At 52.3% G+C, this 24,040-nt stretch overlaps 1 protein-coding gene across 3 annotated transcripts in view; it reads right to left on the bottom strand.

The window, feature by feature from the left end:
• Positions 1-11,984: 11,984 nt before the first annotated feature.
• LOC144720782 (amine oxidase [flavin-containing] B-like) overlaps positions 11,985-24,040 on the bottom strand; it is a 77,761-nt gene continuing 65,705 nt past the window's right edge. For 2 of the 3 annotated variants that reach the window (XM_078597818.1, XM_078597819.1), the window contains exons 11-13: positions 13,967-14,064; positions 13,685-13,796; positions 11,985-12,521 (exon numbers count right to left, since the gene is read on the bottom strand). In XM_078597818.1, the coding sequence (XP_078453944.1) occupies positions 12,336-12,521; positions 13,685-13,796; positions 13,967-14,064 (396 nt within the window). In that variant the 3' untranslated portion in view covers positions 11,985-12,335. Of the gene's footprint in view, positions 12,522-13,684; positions 13,798-13,966; positions 14,065-24,040 lie in introns of those variants that run through there. The other variant, XM_078597821.1, reaches the window with a different exon arrangement.

The following is a 24,040-nucleotide window of genomic DNA, read 5'->3' as shown; positions in this document are numbered from 1 at the left end:
TTCTAGCTCCCTCTCGATCCCTCTCAAGAGCTCTCCCTGGACACGTGATCGCCCCCTAGCCCCCCCCCCACCTGGGGCCCCCTCTGTGGAAACTCCGGATCACATGTCTACGGGGTCAACCAGAGTGCCATGGCCCGGGGCAACCCTAGCCCCTGGGCTGACACTCTCCGACTCCCCCTTGTGGGAGCCCGCATTACACGCTATGCTTGGTGCCCGTGCTATCCCAGCGCACACCAAGCCCCGCTAGGGCTGGTACTACACCCGCCTATGGGGTGTACGCGATGACAGTGCATCGCGCGCCACGGCCCCCTCGGGCCGGCACCATACAGTGACATCGCCGATGTCACTACATATGTACTCCTTTACAGGTTCTGGGTGTAGCCGGCTTATACGCCATAGAGACGCTATTTACATCTCAACACTTGGATCAAACTGATGGGAATGAGCAAGCTTGCTCATTTGCAACCACAACACCTTGACATTTATGAATGACACAGTGAAGGTGAACCTCCTACAACTCTCTTCCCAGCTCAATGAAGCTCTGTGGCCAAACCCCTCCACCAATAAGGCATCTCCCACGAGAAAGGATCCTGGTCTGGGTGGATTCCCACTCTAATTTCACAGTCATATGGTCCCCTCTTACTCCCCGAGTAGAAGATACCCGGACAGACAGCTTCAAAAGAGGAAGCCTGCCGCAATCAATGAAAGAGGCCAGAATATCCACCAAACACAAATCTGGCACACCTCCAAACCTCCTGCAGATCTAGAGGTCAATCTCCAGCACTCAAAATTGTAAGATTTATGAAAAAAAACCCTGAAGAATGGATTAGAAAACCCCTCCTAGAGGTGATTTGCAAGGGATATAGACAGACAGGTTGTATGAAATAAGAGATTTAGCATACAATTTAACCCGATATACGTGACGGACCTTACCAATCGCAGAACAAAAGGAAGCTTACACCACGGCCTTAAATGGAGAGAAAGCTTTTGATGGGGTAGAGTGGGAATTCATATCCACAACCATGGACATGTTCAACTTCCTCCACAGGTCATAGACGTGTGTAAACTACTTTATGATAAGCCCAGTGTTGCGGTCACAACCAATGGTGTGGTGTCAGAAAGATTCTCCCTTAAAAGAGGCACCCAGCAAAGATGTCTCCTCTCTTCCCTACGTTTTGCAATTGTGATGGAACCCCTGGTAGAAATTATTAGAACCATAAAAGCAATCGGGGGAATTGGCTTCCCAATCCGTCCCCCTTGATCACGTGGATTTGGAGCCATACAACTATGTACACAATTGCAGAATCTTACAAAGTCCTATTTATGCATCTGAGTGAAAGTTCACCGGGGAGATGCAGCGATGATATCTGCTCGTATGCTGATGCTAGGTGGATTGTTGCATCAAAGGATCATGAAATAATGCGATGGGTTGGCCTTCATCCAGCAGGGGATTGATCATAGCTGCTGCTGATGATACTGATAATGAGGTATGTGGAGTAATGCATCTCCTGCACCGCCTGACAGAGGGCACCTCAGTCCACTTGATCCACTCGTGGTTCGACGTGCACGAGGTAACCACAAGAAATTGAAGTTAAAGCAATGAAAGACTAGAATCCAAGAAACAGAGATCCAAGCCGATGAAACCCCCAAGAACTTGGAATTGCGTGAAGAGGCCTCGTGAGGTGGCGTTGTCACCCCACGCAAAATAACTGTGGTGCCACGACCGCGGAGCAACTCTGCAAACGCCACAATCCCCTGCCGGTCCCCACCCTGAGCACACGCACACACGCCGCACTTGCACCCACGTAGTGTCCTAGCGGGAGATTGCCTGGCACATTGGATTTTAATCCGAATGGCCTCTAGAGGGAGAGTCCCACGGTTTTCCGGTGCCAGGAGATTGGCCGACCCTCACAGGACAGGTTACATTGTGGTGCCCCTAAATTGGCTTAAACTTATATGGGCGCAGAAGGGAAAGGTTCCCTGGGCCAACTGCAATGAGGTACAACTCGTAGAGAACGGAGGACGGAACATTTAGCAAGAAGGACACAAAAATACAAGGAGATGGAGGGCGGCATATGAAGTAGGCAAAAGCGCAAGAGCCCTTCCGCGGAACTCGAGGAAGGACCAGGAAACAAGAGCGCGAGGGCGCAAGTAAGCGCACGATTGGCTGCGCGGTATGACGTCACCCTGGGCCTTTGAAGTTTAGAGAATAAAAAGGGGGGGGGGGGGGCCGGATAATTTCAGTTCAGTTGTCTACAACCTCCGGGCCGTCACGACCCACTCCCTCACGGAACAATGCGCCAATTACAACGGTGACGGCTGGAACCCGGGCCCAGGGGGGGGCGGTCAGCGGAATCGAACGCCCCTTGAGCGCGTGTGAGTCGCCGGTCCGCTCCACGTGCGGCATCAGTCGTCGGGGCAGGCGGAGCATCAGCCAGCAACAGGCCCATCACTGGGGCTCCAACAGGAAAAGGCGGCGCCTCCGGAGCTACTCGGGGAGTTTCTGTGGGCGCACAGACAGAGCGTTCATCTTGCGCATCATCCTGGTCCGGGCGGCCCGGCGCATCGGACGCATCAATCGCCGGCCGCTCAGGAAGTGGAGATGAATCAACAGGGCTAGGTGACACATATCTTTTCAGCCTAGACGGGTTGACAATCCAGTGCCGGCGACCGAAGCGGATGCGAACACATTGCGGGCGTCGGACCTCCACGACCTCATCACAGGTACTTGGGGACAATCAAGCCACGCTTTTTGCCCCTTTTCCTACAGAAGCCCGGAGCCCTGGTGCTTCGGCAAGCACTCTTTAGCCACTTTCCGGCTGCCAGAATTATCAACGGCAGCTTGCTATGCCTCCCGCAGTCTTTCGAGTGCGGCTTTCATTGGAGCGGGCACTGCGAATCCCTTCTTCGAGGATCCCAGGTCCATTTGTACCTGAATCGGGGGTTCTGGATCTCTACCGTACATTAAATAAAAAGGCGAGAACCCCGTTGAGGCGTGAGGGGCCAGCCTGTACGCGGCCAGGACCCCCGGAAGGGTGTGCGCGGCTGTGCTCCCACCTCAGACAACGTGGCGACGAGCTGCGCAACCGATTGAAACAGCAGCCTAAGCTGGCCTGTGAGGGTCCGCCAGACCTCTGGTGGTGGTGGGTGGCCACCTACGGTCGCCATCTCCTGCTCCTGTCGGCCGGGCTCCACGGGGCGCATCTCCGGGGCCCCGGACTCCGGGGACATTGCGGGAACCTCCTCCATGCCGTCTTCTTCGTCGGACATCACCACAGGTAGCTTCTTCCGCTTCGCCGCCAATTTTTACATGTTGCTGGAGTCACTTCTGGCACCAATTGTGTAGTGCAGAATGACTCGAAGACGGAACTCTCAGTAAGGGCTTGCGCCGGTTTATTAACACAAGGGATAACGGTTTACACCAGAGATAGGTGTCCCTACACTCGGTCCTTCCCTCGGACCTTAGGCTCTATCTGTTCCAAGCCTTGGCTATCTCTTGGGCTCTCTCACTCGACCCGGGACGGGGGTTCAGCCAACACCGCCCGACCGAGGAGAGCAGCACCCCACGTAACCTTAGCCAGCTCTTACAGACTTCTCAGAGCCCTACCCCTGGCTATATCTTCGGCTCTTCTACTCGTAGAACCCGGACGGGGGATCAGCCAAAACCGTCCGGTCACGAGCAGGAGAGACCTCTTTCAGACGCTCTCCATCCCGGGCTCCCACAACAACAACCCCCTTTCGTCACGGGGTCCCCCTTAAGTATATCTCATGACATGACATCATCGCGTCTTACAGTGCTCATGACGTCACGTCGTTATACTACTCCTCTGCACAATTATTATTCATAAAATATTATTTGCCTCGTTTATCTATTACAGTCTTATTATGAATATTAGAAGCTAAATTGCATTAATATTAATATTTTTAAGGACACTAAATGAGTATTGAAGCATTGGTTCTCATCTCCTGTTAACAGCTGCAAGTGATACTCATTTTATGAATAGCCCCATGAAGTTGCAAGACCTTTTGTAGGAGGATCTTGCACTGGCATATTTGCAAAATCTTCAGTATGTGGGAATAAAGCAGGGTACCAGTGTAGGGCTTGAGTATAGCGCGCCACGCATCCCCCGCCTCTGTTGCTATACAAGCAAGCACAGTACAGTGGGATGATGTAAGGTAATGGTTGTTGTGACTTTAGGCGAAGTGGGTCGTTAAGGGTTGAAACAGGTGTCAGGGTAGCCGGGAGGACACAGGCCAGTGATTGGCTGGAAAGGTAATTGGGCATTAGCTGGCGTCGCTCCGGCGGCGAAAACAAGGCCACGTGACACGGGGGGCCAGGGGGCGAGTGATAAGCGGGGGGTAGAGATAATTAGGGAGATTAATTGGTGTGGGGATATAAGCCAGAGCGCAACAGAGAGAAGGGGGTCCTGGACAAGTCAGGCGTCGTGGATGGAGCTGCAGTAACGGTGCCCGGAGAGTCGCAGAGCAAGTGATAGTAGAGTAAAGCGTAGAGACAGTGTTAGTAGAGTAAAGCACGGAGAGACAGTGGTAGCGAGAACGCAGTGAGCAACCAGGTAGCCATGCATCGGAAGGATGCAGAGTAGGAGAAACCGTAGAGATGACAAGCGTAGCGATAGTGAGGTAGAGGGCACGGAGAGACGCGGAGCGGTGGCGCAGCAAAGAGACGCAGAGCGGAGCGAGGCCGCGCCGAGACGCGGAGCGGAGCGAGGCCGCGCCGAGACGCGGAGCGGAGCGAGGCCGCGCCGTGACGCGGAGCGGTGGCGCAGCGAAGGTGGACTCTAAGAGGAAAATAAAGAGGAGAGAAAGACAACCCTTGTACGAGTCCTACAACTGGTGTCAGAAGTGATAACGGACCTGCACCGAGATGTCCAAGAAAGTCATGAAGAAAAATAACTTACCGGCAGCCTCGTCGGCAGAGAGCAGCGATGCGGACGTGATACCTCCATCAGGAGCGGAGGCCCCCGCATCGCAGGAGGACGTGACGGAGCAAGCACCGCCGCACGACGAGGTCGACACGCACGACGATGAGGAGCTGAGCCCGCCGCACGTGTGGAGAGCTGCGATGGCGGCGTGGGAGGCCAGGATGGCGGTGCTCATGCAAGAATTTGATCGAGTTCTGCGGTCGATGCGGGAAGCACCGACGGGATTGGATCCGCAGCCGCACGACCTCGTTACATCTGCGGGGGCTGACGGCGCGGCTGGATCTCCCGAGGCGCCAGGTGTGCTGCTGGACGAGGAGGTGGAACCGGAGTCGCTGGCCTCGAGCACGCCACGTCGGCTGCACGTGGAACGCTTAGAGGTCCCGGTCGGTGACTAGACGGCGTTTACACGACGATTTCGGGCAGCGTATGAGTCGCTCGGGTGGACGGAGGCTCAAGCGCTACGGGCGCTGCCAACGGCTTTGGACGACGACGCATTGGTGACGTTCTATGGTCTCCCTCGAGGGGTTCGCTTGTCCTTGACAGAGATATTTGCGGCGATGCAGAAGATTTACGAACCTCGCTCGGTCGCCAAGCGCAAGTTTCAATTAAGGCGATGGGCGGAAGGAGAATCTCCCCTCGCGTATCGCAGTGCGCTGTTGACTCTTGGCCAAGCGGCTTACCCGGCAATGGACGAAGCGGCCCTTGATTCTTTGGCCCAGGAGAGGCTGTTGCAGATGGCGAAGGAGCTACAAGTCGTCCTCTCACTTCCCAGCGACAACGACGATGACGGGTCATCCTTGCAGCTTGCCAGGAACATCCAGGTCAACCTGGATCTTCGCGACGAGCCATCGGCGGGGCCATCTCGGCCCCTGGTGGTGGGCATTGGATCAGACGGTGGTCTACCGGAGGGAGAGCTGACGCCGCTGACGGCAGCGGCCGCACGACCACCGTTGAGCCCACACCGCCGCTCGGATGCGGGCGAACGTGGCGGTCCGTCACGCTGCTACGAGTGCGGGCGGCGAGGATACTTCGCGCGGGACTGCTGGAGATGGAAACGCGTCTTCCCACGTTCATCGGGACCCTACAATCGGGGATTCTACCCAGCGCAGGATTACCAGGCGAGTCGCGACACATGCAATACACGGCCGTATCCTACACCTCACCCATCCGCGTCGATACATAATGTTGATCCCCCTTCGTATGATGCTCAAGGTAATGCGGTATGGGGTGCGTTGGCTCATCGTGTTTTGGGGGCTGCGCCGGGTTCGTCAGATGTGATGGCGTTTGTTCAAGGGATTCAAATTCGGGTTATTGTTGACACGGGGGCATCCACGACGCTTATTTCTTTGCACACCTTCCGATTGCTCCCTGCTTCGGCCCATGTTTTGGAACCAGTGGAGGGCCCGTGTATAGCGGCAAATGGGGGTAGTTTGGGAATTATGGGTCGTATACTAGCAACGATACAGGTCGGGGAGGTGTGTGTAACAGGGTACATTTTGGTTTCGTCTGTTTTGGCTGTGCCGTGTTTATTGGGCACGGATTTTTTGCAAAAGATGCCGATTAGGATTTCAATTGAAAGGGGACAGTTGGAATTGCCGTCAGGGAAGTGCATAACATTTTTGGGTACTCCGCCTAAATTTGCTCGTGTCAACGCTGTGGTCCAGGCGGTGGTTAGCTGCACGGTGCGCGTTCCGCCTGCGACGCAGATGCTTGTCCCGTTGAAATTGAAAAAGGGGCTGTCAGTAGGTAACTTGGAGAAGGGTATATTATTGTCACCTTAAAATGTCGTGTCACGAATGCCCTCTTTGGTAGGGGCTTTTACGATGGTGCCAGCAACGGCCGAACCCTTTATTCAGATTGTAAACACGGTGCACGAGCCGGTCGTTATTCAGGAAGGGACCACGCTGGCACATGCGTCAGTCGAACGAGGTTCGGAAAGCCATGTGTGTTTGGCAGCGGGGGGGGGGGGGGTAACACGCTGCCGCGACCGGAGGAGGAACCGAGCTGGTTTCGCGAATTGTATGAAGGTAACGACGATTTGACACCCGAGCAGCGGACGCGGTTAAGGGAGTTGCTTTGGGAATTTAGGGATGTGTTTAGCTCGGGGAAGTTTGACGTCGGTCGTACGACCTTGTTGCGACATCACATTGACACTAGAGATGCGGCCCCTGTTCGATTAAATCCTCACCGGGTGAGCCCGCTGGAGAAGGATTGCATCCGGAGGACGGTTGACGAGATGTTGCAACAGGATATCGTATCCCCTTCGTCCAGCCCATGGGGAGCACCGATCGTGTTGGTAAAAAAAAGGGACGGCTCTCTGCGATTTTGTGTAGATTACCGGAAATTAAATAAAGTTTCGGTGGCGGATGCTTATCCGCTTCCGTGCATTGACAACTCATTGGACGCATTGTCCGGCGCTAAATTTTTATCCACATTAGACCTCTTATCAGGCTTTTGGCAATTGCCCTTGGACGAGGCATCTAAACCGAAGACGGCTTTTCGCACGCCGCAAGGATTGTTTCACTTTAATGTATTGCCGATGGGGCTGCACTCCGCACCGGCCACTTTTCAACGACTGATGGAGCTGGTGTTGACGGGATTGCAGTGGGAGTCGTGTTTGATTTACCTGGACGATCTTAATTTGGGAGCTTTCGCCTCCCGTGCCGCGTCTATCATCTCACTTACAATGGTAGTACACTGGCGTGAACTCATTGATCTCCCCGCCCTCTCCCTCCCCCCGTCCCCTCCCCCTCCTCTCTATATTTAAGGGACCGTCACAGAAACGACCATCTCTTTGTGCCGATTTGTGTCCTCTCTCTGTGTGCCGTTGTGATGTCTGTCTGCTTGTATGTCTGTCTATAGTTTTCTAGTTAGATGTTTGTTGCTCACACAGCCGATTTGTGTCCTCTCTCTGTGTGCCGTTGTGATGTCTGTCTGCTTGTATGTCTGTCTATAGTTTTCTAGTTAGATATTTGTTGCTCACACTTAAAATTCTAACTTAGCAAATTTTGAAACACGTAGTCAACCAGGCCATGCGTTAATTGTGTGTTAACCGACTCTCTGTGTTGTATTACATCACATTTCAATATTTTACTAGGTTATTTAATTTTCGTGTGCCTGTATACTCCTCTCTATGTGTGCCGTTGTGATGTCTGTCTGTTTGTATGTCGGTCTATAGTTTTCTAGTTAGATTTTTGTTGCTATTTTCTTTTATGCCTGATGATGATTGCTTGTGTTGCAATCGAAACGTCGTAATGTGTTGTTTTATTTTGATTTATTATTTTATTTTTAGACGTGACTTAACCGAAAATAACCAAAGAATAATACCTGGACGATGTCATTGTGTTTAGTAAGGATTTCGAGGGACATTTGCAGCGGCTACGAGCTGTGTTTGGCAGAGTAAGGGGCGCCAATTTGAAGTTTAAACCCCAAAAGTGTCATCTGTTGCGAACTTCCGTTAAATATCTTGGTCATGTGGTCAGCGAGGCGGGGGTCGCAACGGATCCGGAGAAAACTAGTTGTGTTCGTGCGTGGCCAGTGCCTAAAACGGTGTCAGAAGTACGCAGCTTCGTGGGCTTTACGTCATATTATCGGCGATTTGTTAAGAATTTTGCTACGATTGCGAGGCCACTGCACACGCTCACTGCTAAGGGTAAAAAGTTTATATGGGGTGTTGAGGAGCAGCATTCATTTGAAATGCTCCGGGACGCGTTGGTGGACGCACCGCCGCTCGGGTATCCAAATTTTGCGGAAATGTTTACGTTGGACACGGATGCCAGTGACACGGGCATCGGAGCTGTGTTGTCGCAAACGATTAACGGTGTTGAAAGGGTCGTCGCGTATGGCAGCCGGGTACTGTCCCCGGCGGAACAAAGGTATTACGTAACGCGCAGGGAATTATTGGCGATTGTTCATTTTGTACAGTTGTATCGACCATATTTGTACGGGCGACAGTTTTTGGTCCGCACCGACCACGCGGCATTGCAGTACTCCTTGCGGATCGATCAACCCTCGGGCTAAATGGCCCGCTAGCTTGAGGTCCTGCAGGGATACTCATTTACGGTCCACCACAGGAAGGGTACGCGTCACGTTAACGCGGGTGCTCTGTCCCGGTTGCCTCAGGCATCGGGCTCGTGTCGGTGCTCCGAGGGATCGCCGCGTTGTGGGCCGCCACTGCAGAGCGAGCTGAGAATGGCCGCTGCAGCTAATTCAAACCGGGTTGACGAGACACCGGATACTGAGCCTGGATTGTTGGGTTTGTCACGGGGGCGTTGGGTGCGGTTGCAAATAGACGATCCGTCGCTTACCAGGATGAAGCTACGGGCCTCTCGCTCCAAATTGTCGGATAATCGGCCTTTTCTCCGACTCATTGACGACCTCCTGGTCAGATGGGATGTCGTCTTACAGAAATTTTGTATAGTGGTGCCACTGTGTTTACGAGGGAAACTCATTTCCGACACGCACGCGCGGTTGATGCACTTGGGGGAGAAGAAAACCGCTTTGACTTTAAGTAATGATTTATATTGGCCGGGGTTGCAGAATGACGTTCATTTGTACATTAAAGCTTGTCACGAGTGCGCACGGTGGAAGGCGCCAGCCCAGCCATATCGGGTACCATTGCAATCGATATGTGTTTCACGGGTTAACAAAATTGTGGCCCTTGATATTTTGGGACCGTTCCCCGTTACCCCGCGGGGTCACAAATACTTGCTCATGGGGATCGAATACTTAACTCGGTGGCCTATGGCATGGCCGTTAGTGGACCAATCAGCGGGATCAATTGTGGGGGCCTTTCTGCAGGGTTACGTTTTCGATAAAGGGGCCCCGGAGCACCTGCTTACAGACCAGGGAAAAAAAATTTCGTCCCGCCTTTTGAAGGTGTGTGACGCATTGGGTACGAGAAAAATCCGGACATCCCCATACCACCCGCAAACCGACGGGATGGTCGAGCATCTTCATCGAACATTGACATCTATGTTGTGCCAGCAGGTTAATTCGGCTCAGATGGATTGGGATTTACATGTCCCGGCGGCTTTGGCCGCTTATAGATTGGCCCCACACGCTTCTACAGGATATTCGCCCTTTTATCTGATGTATGGGCGTGAATCAGAAGCCCCGGCCTTGGTCAGGCTGGGTGTGAAATCTAAGAGCAAGTCGCCAGTGGTGGCTGTCCCCATGCGCGAGTCATTGGATCGGTTGAACGAGGCCAGGGAGGCCTCACTGCGGAATACGGAACGAAGGCAGGCAGCTAATGAGCGTCTGCACGGGGGGCAGCCTCCACGGGAACCATGGCAAGTGGGGGACAAGGCTTGGTTACATTGTCCGATGGTGCCGGTGGGCACGTCACCAAAGTTCCACCGGCCCTGGCAGGGGCCCGTTGAGATTGTGGAAGTTCGTCGGGATCAAAGTGTAAGGATTCGCTACGGTCGACGGTTGTGGCACATTCACCTGTCACGGTTGAAAAGATATGTTGTGCCATATGATGCGTCATCTCCAATCCCGGAACGGCCTGTATTGGATGTGTCCGACGAGTGTCCTGGGGGGCGATGGGAAGATGCACCTCAGCGGTTTACCCCCCGTGTGGCTGCAGGAACACCATCTTTGAAGCGACGGACACGCCGGGACGCACAAGGCCGTGGGTGGCTCTCGTCGAGAGATGGACAGGGGGATGGAGATGGACGCACGGTTCAGGCAGAACGCTGCCCTGTGGCCACGGACAGGGATGCCCTAGCCCCTGTTCCATTGAGTCAGGGAGACGGACCGGCCGTGGGAACACGTTCACGACGATTAACTTTTACTTAAATTCCTGGGACTCGGGGTTGTATATATATTGTGCATCTGTTGAACTTTTCGTGTACTGTGAGTTTCGCGTTTCGCGTTGTTTTAGCCGGGACGGCTAGTTTTTTTCACAGGGGGGGGGGTGATGTAGGGCTTGAGCATAGCGTGCCACGCATCCCCCGCCTCTGTTGCTATACAAGCAAGCACAGTACAGTGGGGTGATGTGAGGTAATGGTTGTTGTTGTGACTTTAGGCGAAGTGGGTCGTTAAGGGTTGAAACAGGTGTCAGGGTAGCCGGGAGGACACAGGCCAGTGATTGGCTGGAAAGGTAATTGGGCATTAGCTGGCGTCGCTCCGGCGGCGAAAACAAGGCCACGTGACACGGGGGGCCAGGGTGCGAGCGATAAGCGGGGGGTAGAGATAATTAGGGAGATTAATTGGTGTGGGGATATAAGCCAGAGCGCAACGGAGAGAAGGGGGTCCTGGACGAGTCAGGCGTCGTGGATGGAGCTGCAGTAACGGTGCCCGGAAAGTCGCAGAGCAAGTGATAGTAGAGTAAAGCGTAGAGACAGTGTTAGTAGAGTAAAGCACGGAGAGACAGTGGTAGCGAGAACGCAGTGAGCAACCAGGATAGCCATGCATCGGAAGGTTGCAGAGTAGGAGAAACCGTAGAGACGACAAGCGTAGCGATAGTGAGGTAGAGGGCATGGAGAGATGCGGAGCAGTGGCGCAGCAGAGAGGCGCGGATCGGAGCGAAGCCGCGCCGAGACGCGGAGCGGTGGCGTGGCGAAGGTGGACTCTAAGAGGAAAATAAAGAGGAGAGAAAGACAACCTTTGTACGAGTCCTACACCAGTAATAAACAACCGACATGATACTGCCATCAACTGGCTGCGATGTAGCCCTGTGGACTGGGAGACTCAGCAAATGATTGTGTGAACCACCAACTTCAAAAGCATTATGGTGAATGTAGCAACATCTATTGGGTGAAGGGGTCACTTGAAACCATTAGAAAATAAACCAATGGAAGACATAAATTAATTCGATATAAATCGAGGTATCGTTACACCCAAGGCAACCAAAGTGAATCATTGCTTATGCAAAGGTTCACAATTCAAATGTGACGTAATATGAGGGTGCTTAAACAAGATGACATTATAAGTAACATCCAGTATCGTTGGATGTTACAAATCACTTTTAAACCAACATTTGTTAGAACAATTCAGCTAAGTTTTAAAATAGACATCATGACAGCAAATCAACCGTCATTTTCCAGAAAGCAAGGTTTGATTTTATTTCGAACGGTGCTCTGACAACACATTTGGGAAACTGTTAGGGGGTGGAACATGTGTGCGGGATGAGGGAGGGCCAATTGCCGACATAGATATTGGAGTGGTCTCGACAAGTCTGGCAACCAAGGGGAGGACCAAAGGCCAGATGGTGGGTGAGATACCATTATGGCAGGCTGCGGGTCTACTGTACAGCAACTGCAGGAACTGGTGGAGGGTATAAAGCATTGGTGGCAGGAGCTGTAGTGGTTATCAAAGACTTGGCCATGATGACATCTTGATCTGCACAGCACAGCATTCAGGGCAGAGCAGGAGCCAGTCGTGTGGTCAGGCACCCGACTGCAGCAAGTAAGCAATGGCCCCGGCAATGAGGATGCTTGTGGCGCAGAGTGCCGTCTGCACAGATGGGAGCAGACAGCTGAGGCAGAGGGAATGGCTGGGCATGTACGAGGGCAGGGCAGGCTCGTTCTCCCAAACCGCGGCCTCAGGGATGTGACCAAGAGCATGCAATACCTGCGCAGATACAGACATGTAGAGAACATTAACGGGATTTGATAATAAATTTAACAAAAGTCCGACATTTAAAAATGTGATTTAATACTTTGGTTGTGGAAGGTGCCCGAGTGGCTTAGAGTGCTGAGCTGACACCAATGAGATAATGGGTTTGAAACCAGGCAGTAGCCTGGTTCCTCAAGTGTAGTGAGTTGATGGTGTCAGCCCAGTCTTCACTTAATTCGGTAAAATTTCATCGTTCAGCATTAAAATATCGGTTCCAGTGTCATGCGACGAACCTCACTCTCACATACAGAGAAAATGGCAAGTGCTGCCCTCTCCTATGTGTGTACCAGAGGTCACTTAAAGGTTTCTAATAGGTAGCTCTGATATGTCTGGTTCCATGGGCCGTTCTCCAACACAAAGGATTGCACTGCTTTGCGAGTGATCCGAAAGGATACTTCGTTTTGTGACAATGTCAACAGCACTGTCCAGATAACAATGGGGGAACATTACAACTGTAGTGACATCAGGGATGTCACTGTATGGTGCCGGCCCGGAAGGGCCGTGGCCGTTCGATGTTCCTACATCGTGGACAGCACTGTGTGGATGGCTGTGTGTAATACCAGCCCTAGCGGGGCTTGGTAAGCACTGGGATAATACGGGCACCACGCACAGCGTGTGGTGGGGGCTCCCACGAGGGGGAGTGGGTGAGTGTCAGCCCAGGGGCAGGGTTGCCCCGGGCCATGGCACTCTGGTTGACCCCGTAGACACGTGATCCAGAGTGTCCACACAGGGAGCCCCAGGTGGGTGATCACGTGTCTGGGGAGAGCTCTTGAGAAGGATCGAGAGGGAACGAGTATGCTCGAGAAGGCGGGCGGGGCCGAGGGCGGAGCGGCCCCGACCGTAGGGGATATCAGGCGGGTCCCTGAGAGGGACCGAGGTCAGAGACCCGAGTGAGGGTCCGACCCTTCGTAGCAGTAACCCCTCTGTGTAGCGTAGTTAGTTGGGTGGTCACCACCCGAGGCTGTATCGGGTAAAGGGGCCGTTACCCCTTTGTGTTACGGTGTTACAAATAAATGTGTTGCCTCCAAAAGGAACAACGTCTGCGACTCAGTTGGACCCACTAACACAAGACTAACACAACTGATACATAGTTTGCGTGGAGTGCAATGTGCGTTAACCTGGCGAGCTGCCCTCTCCCCAGCACGGATCGCCCCATCCATGTAGCCTGCCCACTCCCAGGCCGTCTCTGTCCCAGCGAAAAACACCCTGCCAAACGGTTCACTCAGCACCCTGGGACCATGCGTGTTTGTGAGCACAGTGCAGGGCAGGGGAACACAGAAAGTAGTGCAGATGAACTTTGAAATGACCCACCCATTCATAAACAATGTAAGTACGTGTTTAAATTGAGAGCGAGGCACCACTTTGCTGTGATTTTTTTAAAATAAGATGTCATGCCATACTTTCCATAACTGGTGAGAACCCCCGGTGGGAAACAGCTGACGTAGCAACCACCTGAGAACTCTTCCTCCATCCAGTTCTTCTCGAGGTAGCCCACAGGCTGAGCATAGACACACAAAGACAAATATACCCCATATAGCCTTAGCAGACTGTTGGGGCAAGTAATTCTAGATTTGAAACTTTCGTGACTGCAAGGATTCATACTCTTTGGTTTTTTCGGTAAAGTCACGTAGGTAAAAAATAAAATAAATGAAAACAACTAAATTAAATCACGCCGTTTCGGGTGTAACACAAGCGTCCTTCACGTGGGGACAACGTAGCAAAAGCACAACCACTTAAGCGTGTTACGTAGCGAAAGCACAACCACTTAAGCGGTTGTGCTTTCGCTACGTTGCCCCCACCTGAAGAAGGACGCTTGTGTTGCACCCGAAACGTCGCGATTTAATTTAGTTTTCATTAATTTTATTAATTTTTTTACCTACGTGACTTTACCGAAAAAAACAAAGAGTATGTTGGGGCAAGTCTTGTTAGCAAGCACCTATGAAGGGTGGCACGGTACACGAGGTGGGTTGGCAGTACTGCACCCGACCGCCTTTGTCTCCCCAGTGGTGATGTTTTTACACACCACACCAAGTACTCATTTGAGGCCGAGTAGACCTAGGAGAGGCCCAGGACTGGTTCAGATAATCGTCACTGGTGTTGGCCTTGAGCCCCGCCTCCCCCCCCACTTCTCTCTCCCCCTCTACTGCCCAGTCCTATATAACCTCGTGCCACGGCAGATCTCTCGCCTACTTCAGCAGTTTTTTCTTGCTGTGGTTGTCCCACTTGATGACGATTGCTTGTGTTTCGATCGAAATGTCGTGATCTATTATTTTTCTACCTACGTGACTTTACCGAAAGAACCAAACAGTACAGAATTAATGTCATCTGCTTCACAGCGGACGTTAAAAATCCCTTGACATCTGTTGCACTGGCATCATGATACAAATTTGCCAAATATGCAAATTCCCTCAAATTACCCGTAATCCCAATTACACGGGCAGGGGAACACAGAGAGTTGTGCACATGCAATCACACTAAACAATCGTCACCCCCTATGGGCAGACTAATGTTTGTTTTCAGGGCAGATGCTGAGTCACCTTGTGCCAACAGTGACAGCTGCCACTGGGAGTGCCCTGTCAAATGTTAGAGATGACATGCTGTTTCACTTCTGACACCAATGTAATAAAGGACTCTTTCTCATATGTCGATCTCCGTTGTCCTTTATTGGGTTCGTAGAATCTCATTACCACGGCGTCCTCGCTCAGGCCCGCGTCCCTCCCGACGATCACTCCACAGCCCCTCTGCTGCTCCGATATGCAGTCTCCCTGCTGCTCCGCCTTGCAGCCACACCGCTGCTCCACTCTCCAGCTTCACTGCTGCCCCGTATACAGCTAGCCTCCCACAGCCCGCTAGCTCTCTGCGTGTGACACCGATGGCTGACGGTGTCGACGTCTCCCACCGCGTGGCAACCGCGCCACTCTCCCCGTACTGCCCAGCGTGGCCTCCTCCCGTTTCACTCCTTCTCCACTCCCCGTTCCCCTTCCGGTTCTCTCCCTAAATCCTCTCTCCCACGTGACCCTGACTCCTCCCTCTCCCCACGTGACCCAGACTCCGCCCCCCCTCAATCCTTGCTCGCATTACACGACCCCCCCCTGATGAAAACCCCGGCTGCAATAAATATAATAAAATAATGCGAGCAACATTTTAACCATCTGGCATCACTGGACAACGGAGAATATAACAATGATAACAAGAACAACAAGAACAAGAACAATCAACGAAAGGAAAGGGATTTGGAACGCGTGCGGGTCGCCGGCCCGTCCCGAACGGGCGGCGGTCCCCCCACAGACCGAGAACGCGATGGGGTTTTAAGATCGACGGGAGTAGAACCGCCCGCCGCTGTTGGAGGCCCGTCAACGCCAAGGTCCCATTCCCCAGAGAGACCCAAGTCCGGGGTTTCTGGCAACCGTGTCTGTGGTGGGGTTGGAGGGGCAGCGGGGTGAAGTGGCCCCGTCGCCGTGGTAGGCCCACCCAGAGCAGGATTTGCCGCATCCGCCTGCGTCACGGCTGGTTCGTCCGTAGAAGGCACGACAGGCGCGCTTGCAGAGTCAACAGGCAAGGGCAGAGGTGCGTCGGGTGCAAGACACCGGCAAGGCAACATCAGGGGATGACGCATCCGTCCGCGGGGCCACATAGGGCTTCAACCTAGACGTATGGACGTACCAGCGCCGTGATCCGAACCGAACCCGCGCGGACTGCGGGTTAGGGACTTCAATAAGCTCAACCGGCCCTTGCCATGGTTTGTGAAGCTTAGAGGAGGTCCCCGGCCGCACCTGCGGGCAGTGCAGCCATGCCAAGTCCCCCACTCGCCAGGGGCATGTACCGGTCGAGCGCCGGGCGCAACGCTCGTTTCGCGCCTGAGTCTTGGCAGTAGCCAATCGGGCCCCCTCCCGTGCCTCGGCGACGCGTCGAACAGTGTCCTGAATGTACCCAGGGAGAGGTTTAACAGGACCCTCGCCCCCATACCCAGCTGTACTTCCACCGGCGGCACATTCTCGTGGCCGTACATTAGAAAAAATGGAGAATACCCTGTGGACGCATGAGGCGTCATCCGATACGCGGAGAGTACCCCAGGTATATGCAAGTCCCAATCAGCTTGTTTCTCGTCAACCGTGTGACATAGCATGGCCGACAGCGTCCGATTAAGCCGTTCCACCATGCCATCCATCTGCGGGTGGTAAGGAGACGTACGAACCTTCTTGGTTCCCAGAGCAGCGCACACTTCCGCCAACAATTTAGAAGAAAAATTTCGCCCCTGATCCGTGAGTAGCCTCTCCGGCGCCCCTTTGTCCAGAACATATCCAAACAGGAAGGCGTCCGTGATAGACGCCGCCGACTGGTCGGGTAAGGGCCAAGCCATCGGCCAACGGGAAAGATATTCCACCCCGACCAGCAAAAATTTATTACCCCTAGCGGATGGCGGGAAAGGTCCCAAAATATCCAGCGCCACGAACTCGTTGATTCGAGACACCTGTATAGACTGCACCGGCGGCACATAAGGGTTTTTAGGCGGCTTCCGCCGGGCACACTCGGGACACGCCCGAATGTGTCCGACGACATCCGTCGTCATGCCGTGCAAGAAGTAGTCTCGCTGCAATGTTAACAAAGTCTTCTGCACACCGAGATGTAATAAAGTGTCGCCGTGCAGAGTCCGAATCAATTCGTACCGTAACGACGACGGTACTACCAGACGCCAGCGGTCATGCAATCCCTCCCTCCACATGAGCAAACCATCCCGGAGAGCGGCCCCCGGCATCCCACCGGACAGCAATCCCCCCGCTCCCTTCGCAGCCCGACTCTGTAAAGCCCCCAACGAGTCGTCAAGCAATTGTTCGCGAATCCATACCAAGCGCGGCAGGTTCAGAACCCCATCGGCCGGTCCTGGGCACACCGGAGCCCCAGGCACCTCGACAGCTGACACGACAGGCCGAGGGGGTAGCTGAACCGGCGTACACCTATTCGTACCCGACGCGCAAGGGGACCCCTGTGGTAATCTGGAGAGCGCGTCCGCATTCGCGTGACGCGACCCCTTCTGATATTGAATGTCGAAGGAAAATTCCTGCAGGGTCTCCAACCATCGTGCAAGTTGGCCAGATGGTTGGTCAACTCTCAGGGCATATTGCAGAGCCGCATGGTCCGTGTGCACAATAAACGAACGGCCGTATAGATACGGCCGATATTGGCGGAGAAAATAGACAATAGCCAATAGTTTGCGGCGAGTAATGCAGTAGCGGGTTTCTGCCGGGGACAGCACACGGCTACCGTAGGCTACCACGCGTTCCACGCCGCCCTTGGACTGTGACAGAATGGCCCCGATCCCGGTGTCACTAGCGTCCGTATCCAGAATAAAATGTCGGTCAAAATCCGGATAGTCCAATGTCGGCGCCGTCGCCAACCGATTGCGTAGGCCCTCAAACGCCGCTTCCTCCGGCGGACCCCAACTGAACCTCCGAGCCTTACCCGTAAGGAGGTGCAAGGGCCTAGCGATCATAGCAAAGTTCGGAACGAACCTGCGATAATATGAGGCGAACCCAAGGAAGCGACGTACGTCCCCAACCGAGGCCGGTGTTGGCGAGTTGCGTACGCATGCCGTCTTCTCTGGGTCCGTGGCCACCCCGTCCTCACTGACTATGTGTCCCAAATAACGCACGGATCGTTGCAGTAGGTGACACTTTTTCGGTTTGAATTTTAGATTGGCGGAGCGCATCCTAGCAAAAACCGTCTCCAATCTCTGTAAATGTTCGTCAAATGTGCGGCTAAAGACGATGCTATCGTCTAAATAAATCAAACATGTCTCCCACTGCAGACCCGTTAACACCAGCTCCATCAACCGCTGAAAAGTGGCGGGGGCCGCATTCAAGCCCATCGGAAGGCAATTAAACTGAAACAATCCCTGTGGCATATGGAAAGCCGTCTTTTCCCTCGAGGACTCATCGAGGGGAAGCTGCCAGAATCCCGAGGAGAGATCCAGTGTTGAAAAAAACTTCACCCCGGACAAGACTCTCCCTGGCGGAATGCCCAAAAGATGGAAAATGACATCCGAAAAAATGGTCGCGGACGCACCGGAGTCCACCAAAATACGCACCTCGACCCCCTAAATAGAACCCGGTACCGTGGACGACCCAGTAGCGGCCGCAACTACCCTCCGTGCCAATCACCGCCATTGCGTCAGTGAGCGACACGGGTCAATCGGCGGCACCTGGTTGTTAACGACACACGGACCGCGCGGCAATGGTGATGCTTGAGGTGACAGGCCTTGCCGGGTGTCTGATGCGCACCGACTTGCCTGTCCTGGCTGGTCTTTTCGCGCGACGTCCGTGGTCGAGGCCTCCTGCTGGGGCGGCCCCGGGATGCGAGCCCAACAGTCCCTGGCGAAGTGGCCCTTACGGCCGCAGCGGAAACACTCCACGTCGTTTCGGCGCGCGGCATCTCCTCTGTCCCGACGCTCCCGCGCCGGCGGGCCGGACCTCGGCCCCGTTCCCCCCCAAGCAGGCCACTTGGCGGAGGCGGCCGTCAACTTCTGCGGACCCTTGACGTCAGGAACGTAGACCGCCTTCTTAGGATCCCACCCCGTAGCACCGCCTTCAACGATGGGGCCCCCCTTCCAAGCTGACACCTGTTTCCAGCGTCGGAGATTAAATTGAGCATCCAAGCACTTAGCCGCAGCACGGGACGTCAACTTATCATGGCTGCACACCGGCATGGGGATCCCCAGGTCTCTAGACAATTCCAGCATCTTGCCCAACACAAGGGATTCCAACAAATCCGGCTCCGTCTCGGGGTATGCTGCCATCGCCAGTTCCAGAACGGCGCCTCTGAAAGCCACTGGCGATTCTTCAGGCGCCCGTTGCCGCTGTACAAATCTACGATGGGCATCGTCCGGAGGCTTGTACGCATCCGCCATTTCCTCGAAGACACCCTGCAGCGTCCTCTTCGTGTCGGCCTTGATGGAGCGGAAGAACCTGACGGACTCGTCGTCGAGAAGTGTTGGTAGGACTTCCAGGGCCTCCGCGTCCATCCATTTGGGGGATCGTACGGCCGCTTGAAAACGGCAGGCGAATGCGCTCCAGTCGCCGCCGATGGAGAATTCATTGACCGTTGTTAAATGACGGCTGCGGGTCCTTGCTCCGCTGTCCTCCGCCGATGATGACTCACGCGGCAGCGACAAGATGGCGTCACTCCGCAACGTGTGCAAGATAGCGGCTACCCGCGGCGGAGGGCGCAAGATGGCGGCTTCCCGCCGTTCCTCCTCGGCCACGCCCAAGATGGCATCTTCGTGCCGCGTGGTCGAGAGGGCTGATGGCGACGGCAAGGCCCCGGCCCGCTGTTCCCCGTCGTCGCCGGCGTCACAAGGTCGCACAACTGCGCCAACACCGTCTTCAGTGCCTCCAGTTGGGCCGCCACCTGTCGCCATCCTTCATCAGCGTCCACTCGCGCGGATGGGCCCACCGAGGCGGCCACGTCCTGCACGCCCGGACCCCCGCTCGTCCCAGCGTCGCTTTCCTCCTCCATCGTCGGTAGCGCCACCGCTGGAGGGAGGTCGTCGTCAGAAGATGGTGCAGGGACGTTCTTCCTTCTGAGCTGTTTTGACATACCGTTTCACTTCTGACACCAATGTAATAAAGGACTCTTTCTAATATGTCGATCTCCGTTGTCCTTTATTGGGTTCGTAGAATCTCGTTACCACGGCGTCCTCGCTCAGGCCCGCGTCTCTCCCGACGATCACTCCACAGCCCCTCTGCTGCTCCGATATGCAGTCTCCCTGCTGCTCCGCCTTGCAGCCACACCGCTGCTCCGCTCTCCAGTTTCACTGCTGCCCCGTATACAGCTAGCCTCCCACAGCCCGCTAGCTTTCTGCGTCTGGCACCGATGGCTGACGGTGTCGACGTCTCCCACGCGTGGCAACCGCGCCACTCTCCCCGTACTGCCCAGCGTGGCCTCCTCCCGTTTCACTCCGTCTCCACTCCCCGTTCCCCTTCCGGTTCTCTCCCTAAATCCTCTCTCCCACGTGACCCAGACTCCGCCCCCACTCAATCCTTGCTCGCATTACAGATGTATCGTATTTTCCCACATATAACCCGCAGACGCATATACTCCGCAAAAATAGCGTTTTGTGTAAAACAAATTTCAGATAGCCCGCACCTCCATATACCCCGCATGCATTAATATCTTTAACGTCGTTACCGCAGCTTAATTCCATCATATTAATACAAAGTTTACATTTGTAATACATTCCACTATCAATTGTTAACATTAAAATCATAACGTGCACAAAGAAAACAAACTAACTGGAAACAAGTAAAACTTAAAACAGTAAATAAGTAACAAAAGTAAATATCCAATAAATAAGTAACACATAACTGGTAGATAAGTAAGTAAACGTACTGTTAGGCTTACCAGCATTCGACCTCATCATATTACAGCTACTGGACCGGTAGTTACCCCTGTACAGTTTTAGCACTGGTAGATTGCGCACTGCCCAGACAATAGCGGCACTATGGTAACGCCATTGCCTCCTGGCATCAAAGCCATTGGAAGTTTGAAACAAAGCTCATGGTCAAGACTGTATAGTGCTCAGTCAATAGCAGCGGCCTAAGGGACTCAGCAATTATGATTCCGCGTCTGGTAGACGCTTGTTAAGGCCCTTCCCATTGTGCAATCCATAGCCTTAGCTGAAACTTTCGCACCCCCCTGCAGCCACTGAAAGTATTACGGTAAACAAAGTGAGCCCACTTCAAACATTGTCGTTTCATTGTACAAACAATTCTAATAATTTAAAACGTGATAACACGTGCAATTTTAGTGTGAGTGGTTTATTCAGCAGTCCTACCATGAAAACATTAAACGATTTACGACATCTTAAATTTGGAGCTTTCGTGACTGCAGGAATTACTCTTTGGTTCTTTCGGTAAAGTCACGTATAAAGATAAAATAACACATTAAATAATAGCATACGACGTTTCGATTACAACACAAGCAATCATCATCAGGTATAAATGAAATAGCAACAAAAATCTAACCAAAAAACTATAGACAGACATATAAGCAGACAGATATCACCAAGATACATAGAGAGAGTAACACAGACACAGAGAGGGAGATCGTCTCTGTGGCGAGGCCCCAAATAGACAGAGGGGGGCGGGGGCGGAGAGAGGGAGGGGTTAGAGAAAAAACTAACATGTCAATGAGTGCGGCGACGCGTGGTCAATTACGCAAGCTTGAACATTAGGAAAGAGGGAGAAAGAACACACTAAATGAAATAACCTAGCAAAATATCGAAATGTTATGTAATACAACACGGAGAGTCGGTCAACACACAATTAACGCATAGCCTGGTCGATTACGTATTTTAAAGATTGCTAAGTTAGAATTTAAGTGTGAAAATTCCAAAGAGAGACAAAACATAAAACAAGAGGAACGGAGACACACAGACAGAGCAGAACATAAGAACGACAAAAAACGAGTGGAGACAGAAAAAATACACTAAATACACAGGCAGAGAGAGAAAACAAAACACCCAGAGAGAGAGAAAAAGATAAACTTGAAACTTCCCCGTAGAAGTGGTTCGATCTTAAATTTGGAGCTTTCGTGACTGCAGGAATTACTCTTTGGTTCTTTCGGTGAAGTCACGTATAAAGATAAAATAATTAATTAAATAACTGCATACGACGTTTCGATTGCAACACAAGCAATCATCATCAGGTATAAATGAAATAGCAACAAAAATCTAACCAGAAAACTATAGATAGACATATAAGCAGACAGATATCACCAAGATACATAGAGAGAGTAACACAGACACAGAGAGGGAGATCGTCTCTGTGGCGAGGCCCCAAATAGACAGAGGGGGGCGGGGGCGGGGGAGGAGAGAGGGAGGGGTTAGAGAATAAACGAACATGTCAATGAGTGCGGCGACGCGTGGTCAATTACGCAAGCTTGAACATTAGGAAAGAGGGAGAAAGAACACACTAAATTAAATAACCTAGCAAAATATCGACATGGTATGTAATACAACACAGAGAGTCGGTCAGCACACAATTAACGCATAGCCTGGTCGATTACATATTTCAAAGATTGCTCAGTTAGAATTTAAGTGTGAAAATTCCAAAGAGAGACAAAACATAAAACAAGAGGAACGGAGACACACAGACAGAGCAGAACATAAGAACGACAAAAAACGAGTGGAGACAGAAAAAATACACTAAATACACAGGCAGAGAGAGAAAACAAAAAACCCAGAGAGAGAGAAAAAGATAAACTTGAAATTTCCCCGTAGAAGTGGTTCGGTCTTAAATTTGGAGCTTTCGTGACTGCAGGAATTACTCTTTGGTTATTTCGGTAAAGTCACGTATAAAGATAAAATAACAAATTAAATAATAGCATACGACGTTTCGATTACAACACAAGCAATCATCATCAGGTATAAATGAAATAGCAACAAAAATCTAACCAGAAAACTATAGACAGACATATAAGCAGACAGATATCACCAAGATACATAGAGAGAGTAACACAGACACAGAGAGGGAGATCGTCTCTGTGGCGAGGCCCCAAATAGACAGAGGGGGGCGGGGGCGGAGAGAGGGAGGGGTTAGAGAAAAAACTAACATGTCAATGAGTGCGGCGACGCGTGGTCAATTACGCAAGCTTGAACATTAGGAAAGAGGGAGAAAGAACACACTAAATTAAATAACCTAGCAAAATATCGAAGTGTTATGTAATACAACACAGAGAGTCGGTCAACACACAATTAACGCATAGCCTGGTCGATTACGTATTTCAAAGATTGCTAAGTTAGAATTTAAGTGTGAAAATTCCAAAGAGAGACAAAACATAAAACAAGAGGAACGGAGACACACAGACAGAGCAGAACATAAGAACGACAAAAAACGAGTGGAGACAGAAAAAATACACTAAATACACAGGCAGAGAGAGAAAACAAAAAACCCAGAGAGAGAGAAAAAGATAAACTTGAAACATCCCCGTAGAAGTGGTTCGATCTTAAATTTGGAGCTTTCGTGACTGCAGGAATTACTCTTTGGTTCTTTCGGTAAAGTCACGTATAAAGATAAAATAACAAATTAAATAATAGCATACGACGTTTCGATTGCAACACAAGCAATCATCATCAGGTATAAATGAAATAGCAACAAAAATCTAACCAGAAAACTATAGATAGACATATAAGCAGACAGATATCACCAAGATACATAGAGAGAGTAACACAGACACAGAGAGGGAGATCGTCTCTGTGGCGAGGCCCCAAATAGACAGAGGGGGGCGGGGGCGGGGGCGGAGAGAGGGAGGGGTTAGAGAAAAAACTAACATGTCAATGAGTGCGGCGACGCGTGGTCAATTACGCAAGCTTGAACATTAGGAAAGAGGGAGAAAGAACACACTAAATTAAATAACCTAGCAAAATATCGACATGGTATGTAATACAACACAGAGAGTCGGTCAACACACAATTAACG

The sequence above is a fragment of the Lampetra planeri genome, chromosome 10 (genome assembly GCF_965212315.1).
Source record: "Lampetra planeri chromosome 10, kcLamPlan1.2.h2, whole genome shotgun sequence".
NCBI lineage: Eukaryota > Metazoa > Chordata > Hyperoartia > Petromyzontiformes > Petromyzontidae > Lampetra > Lampetra planeri.
Note: the sequence above shows the minus strand (reverse complement) of the source record. Positions and strands in the feature narration are given on the sequence as shown.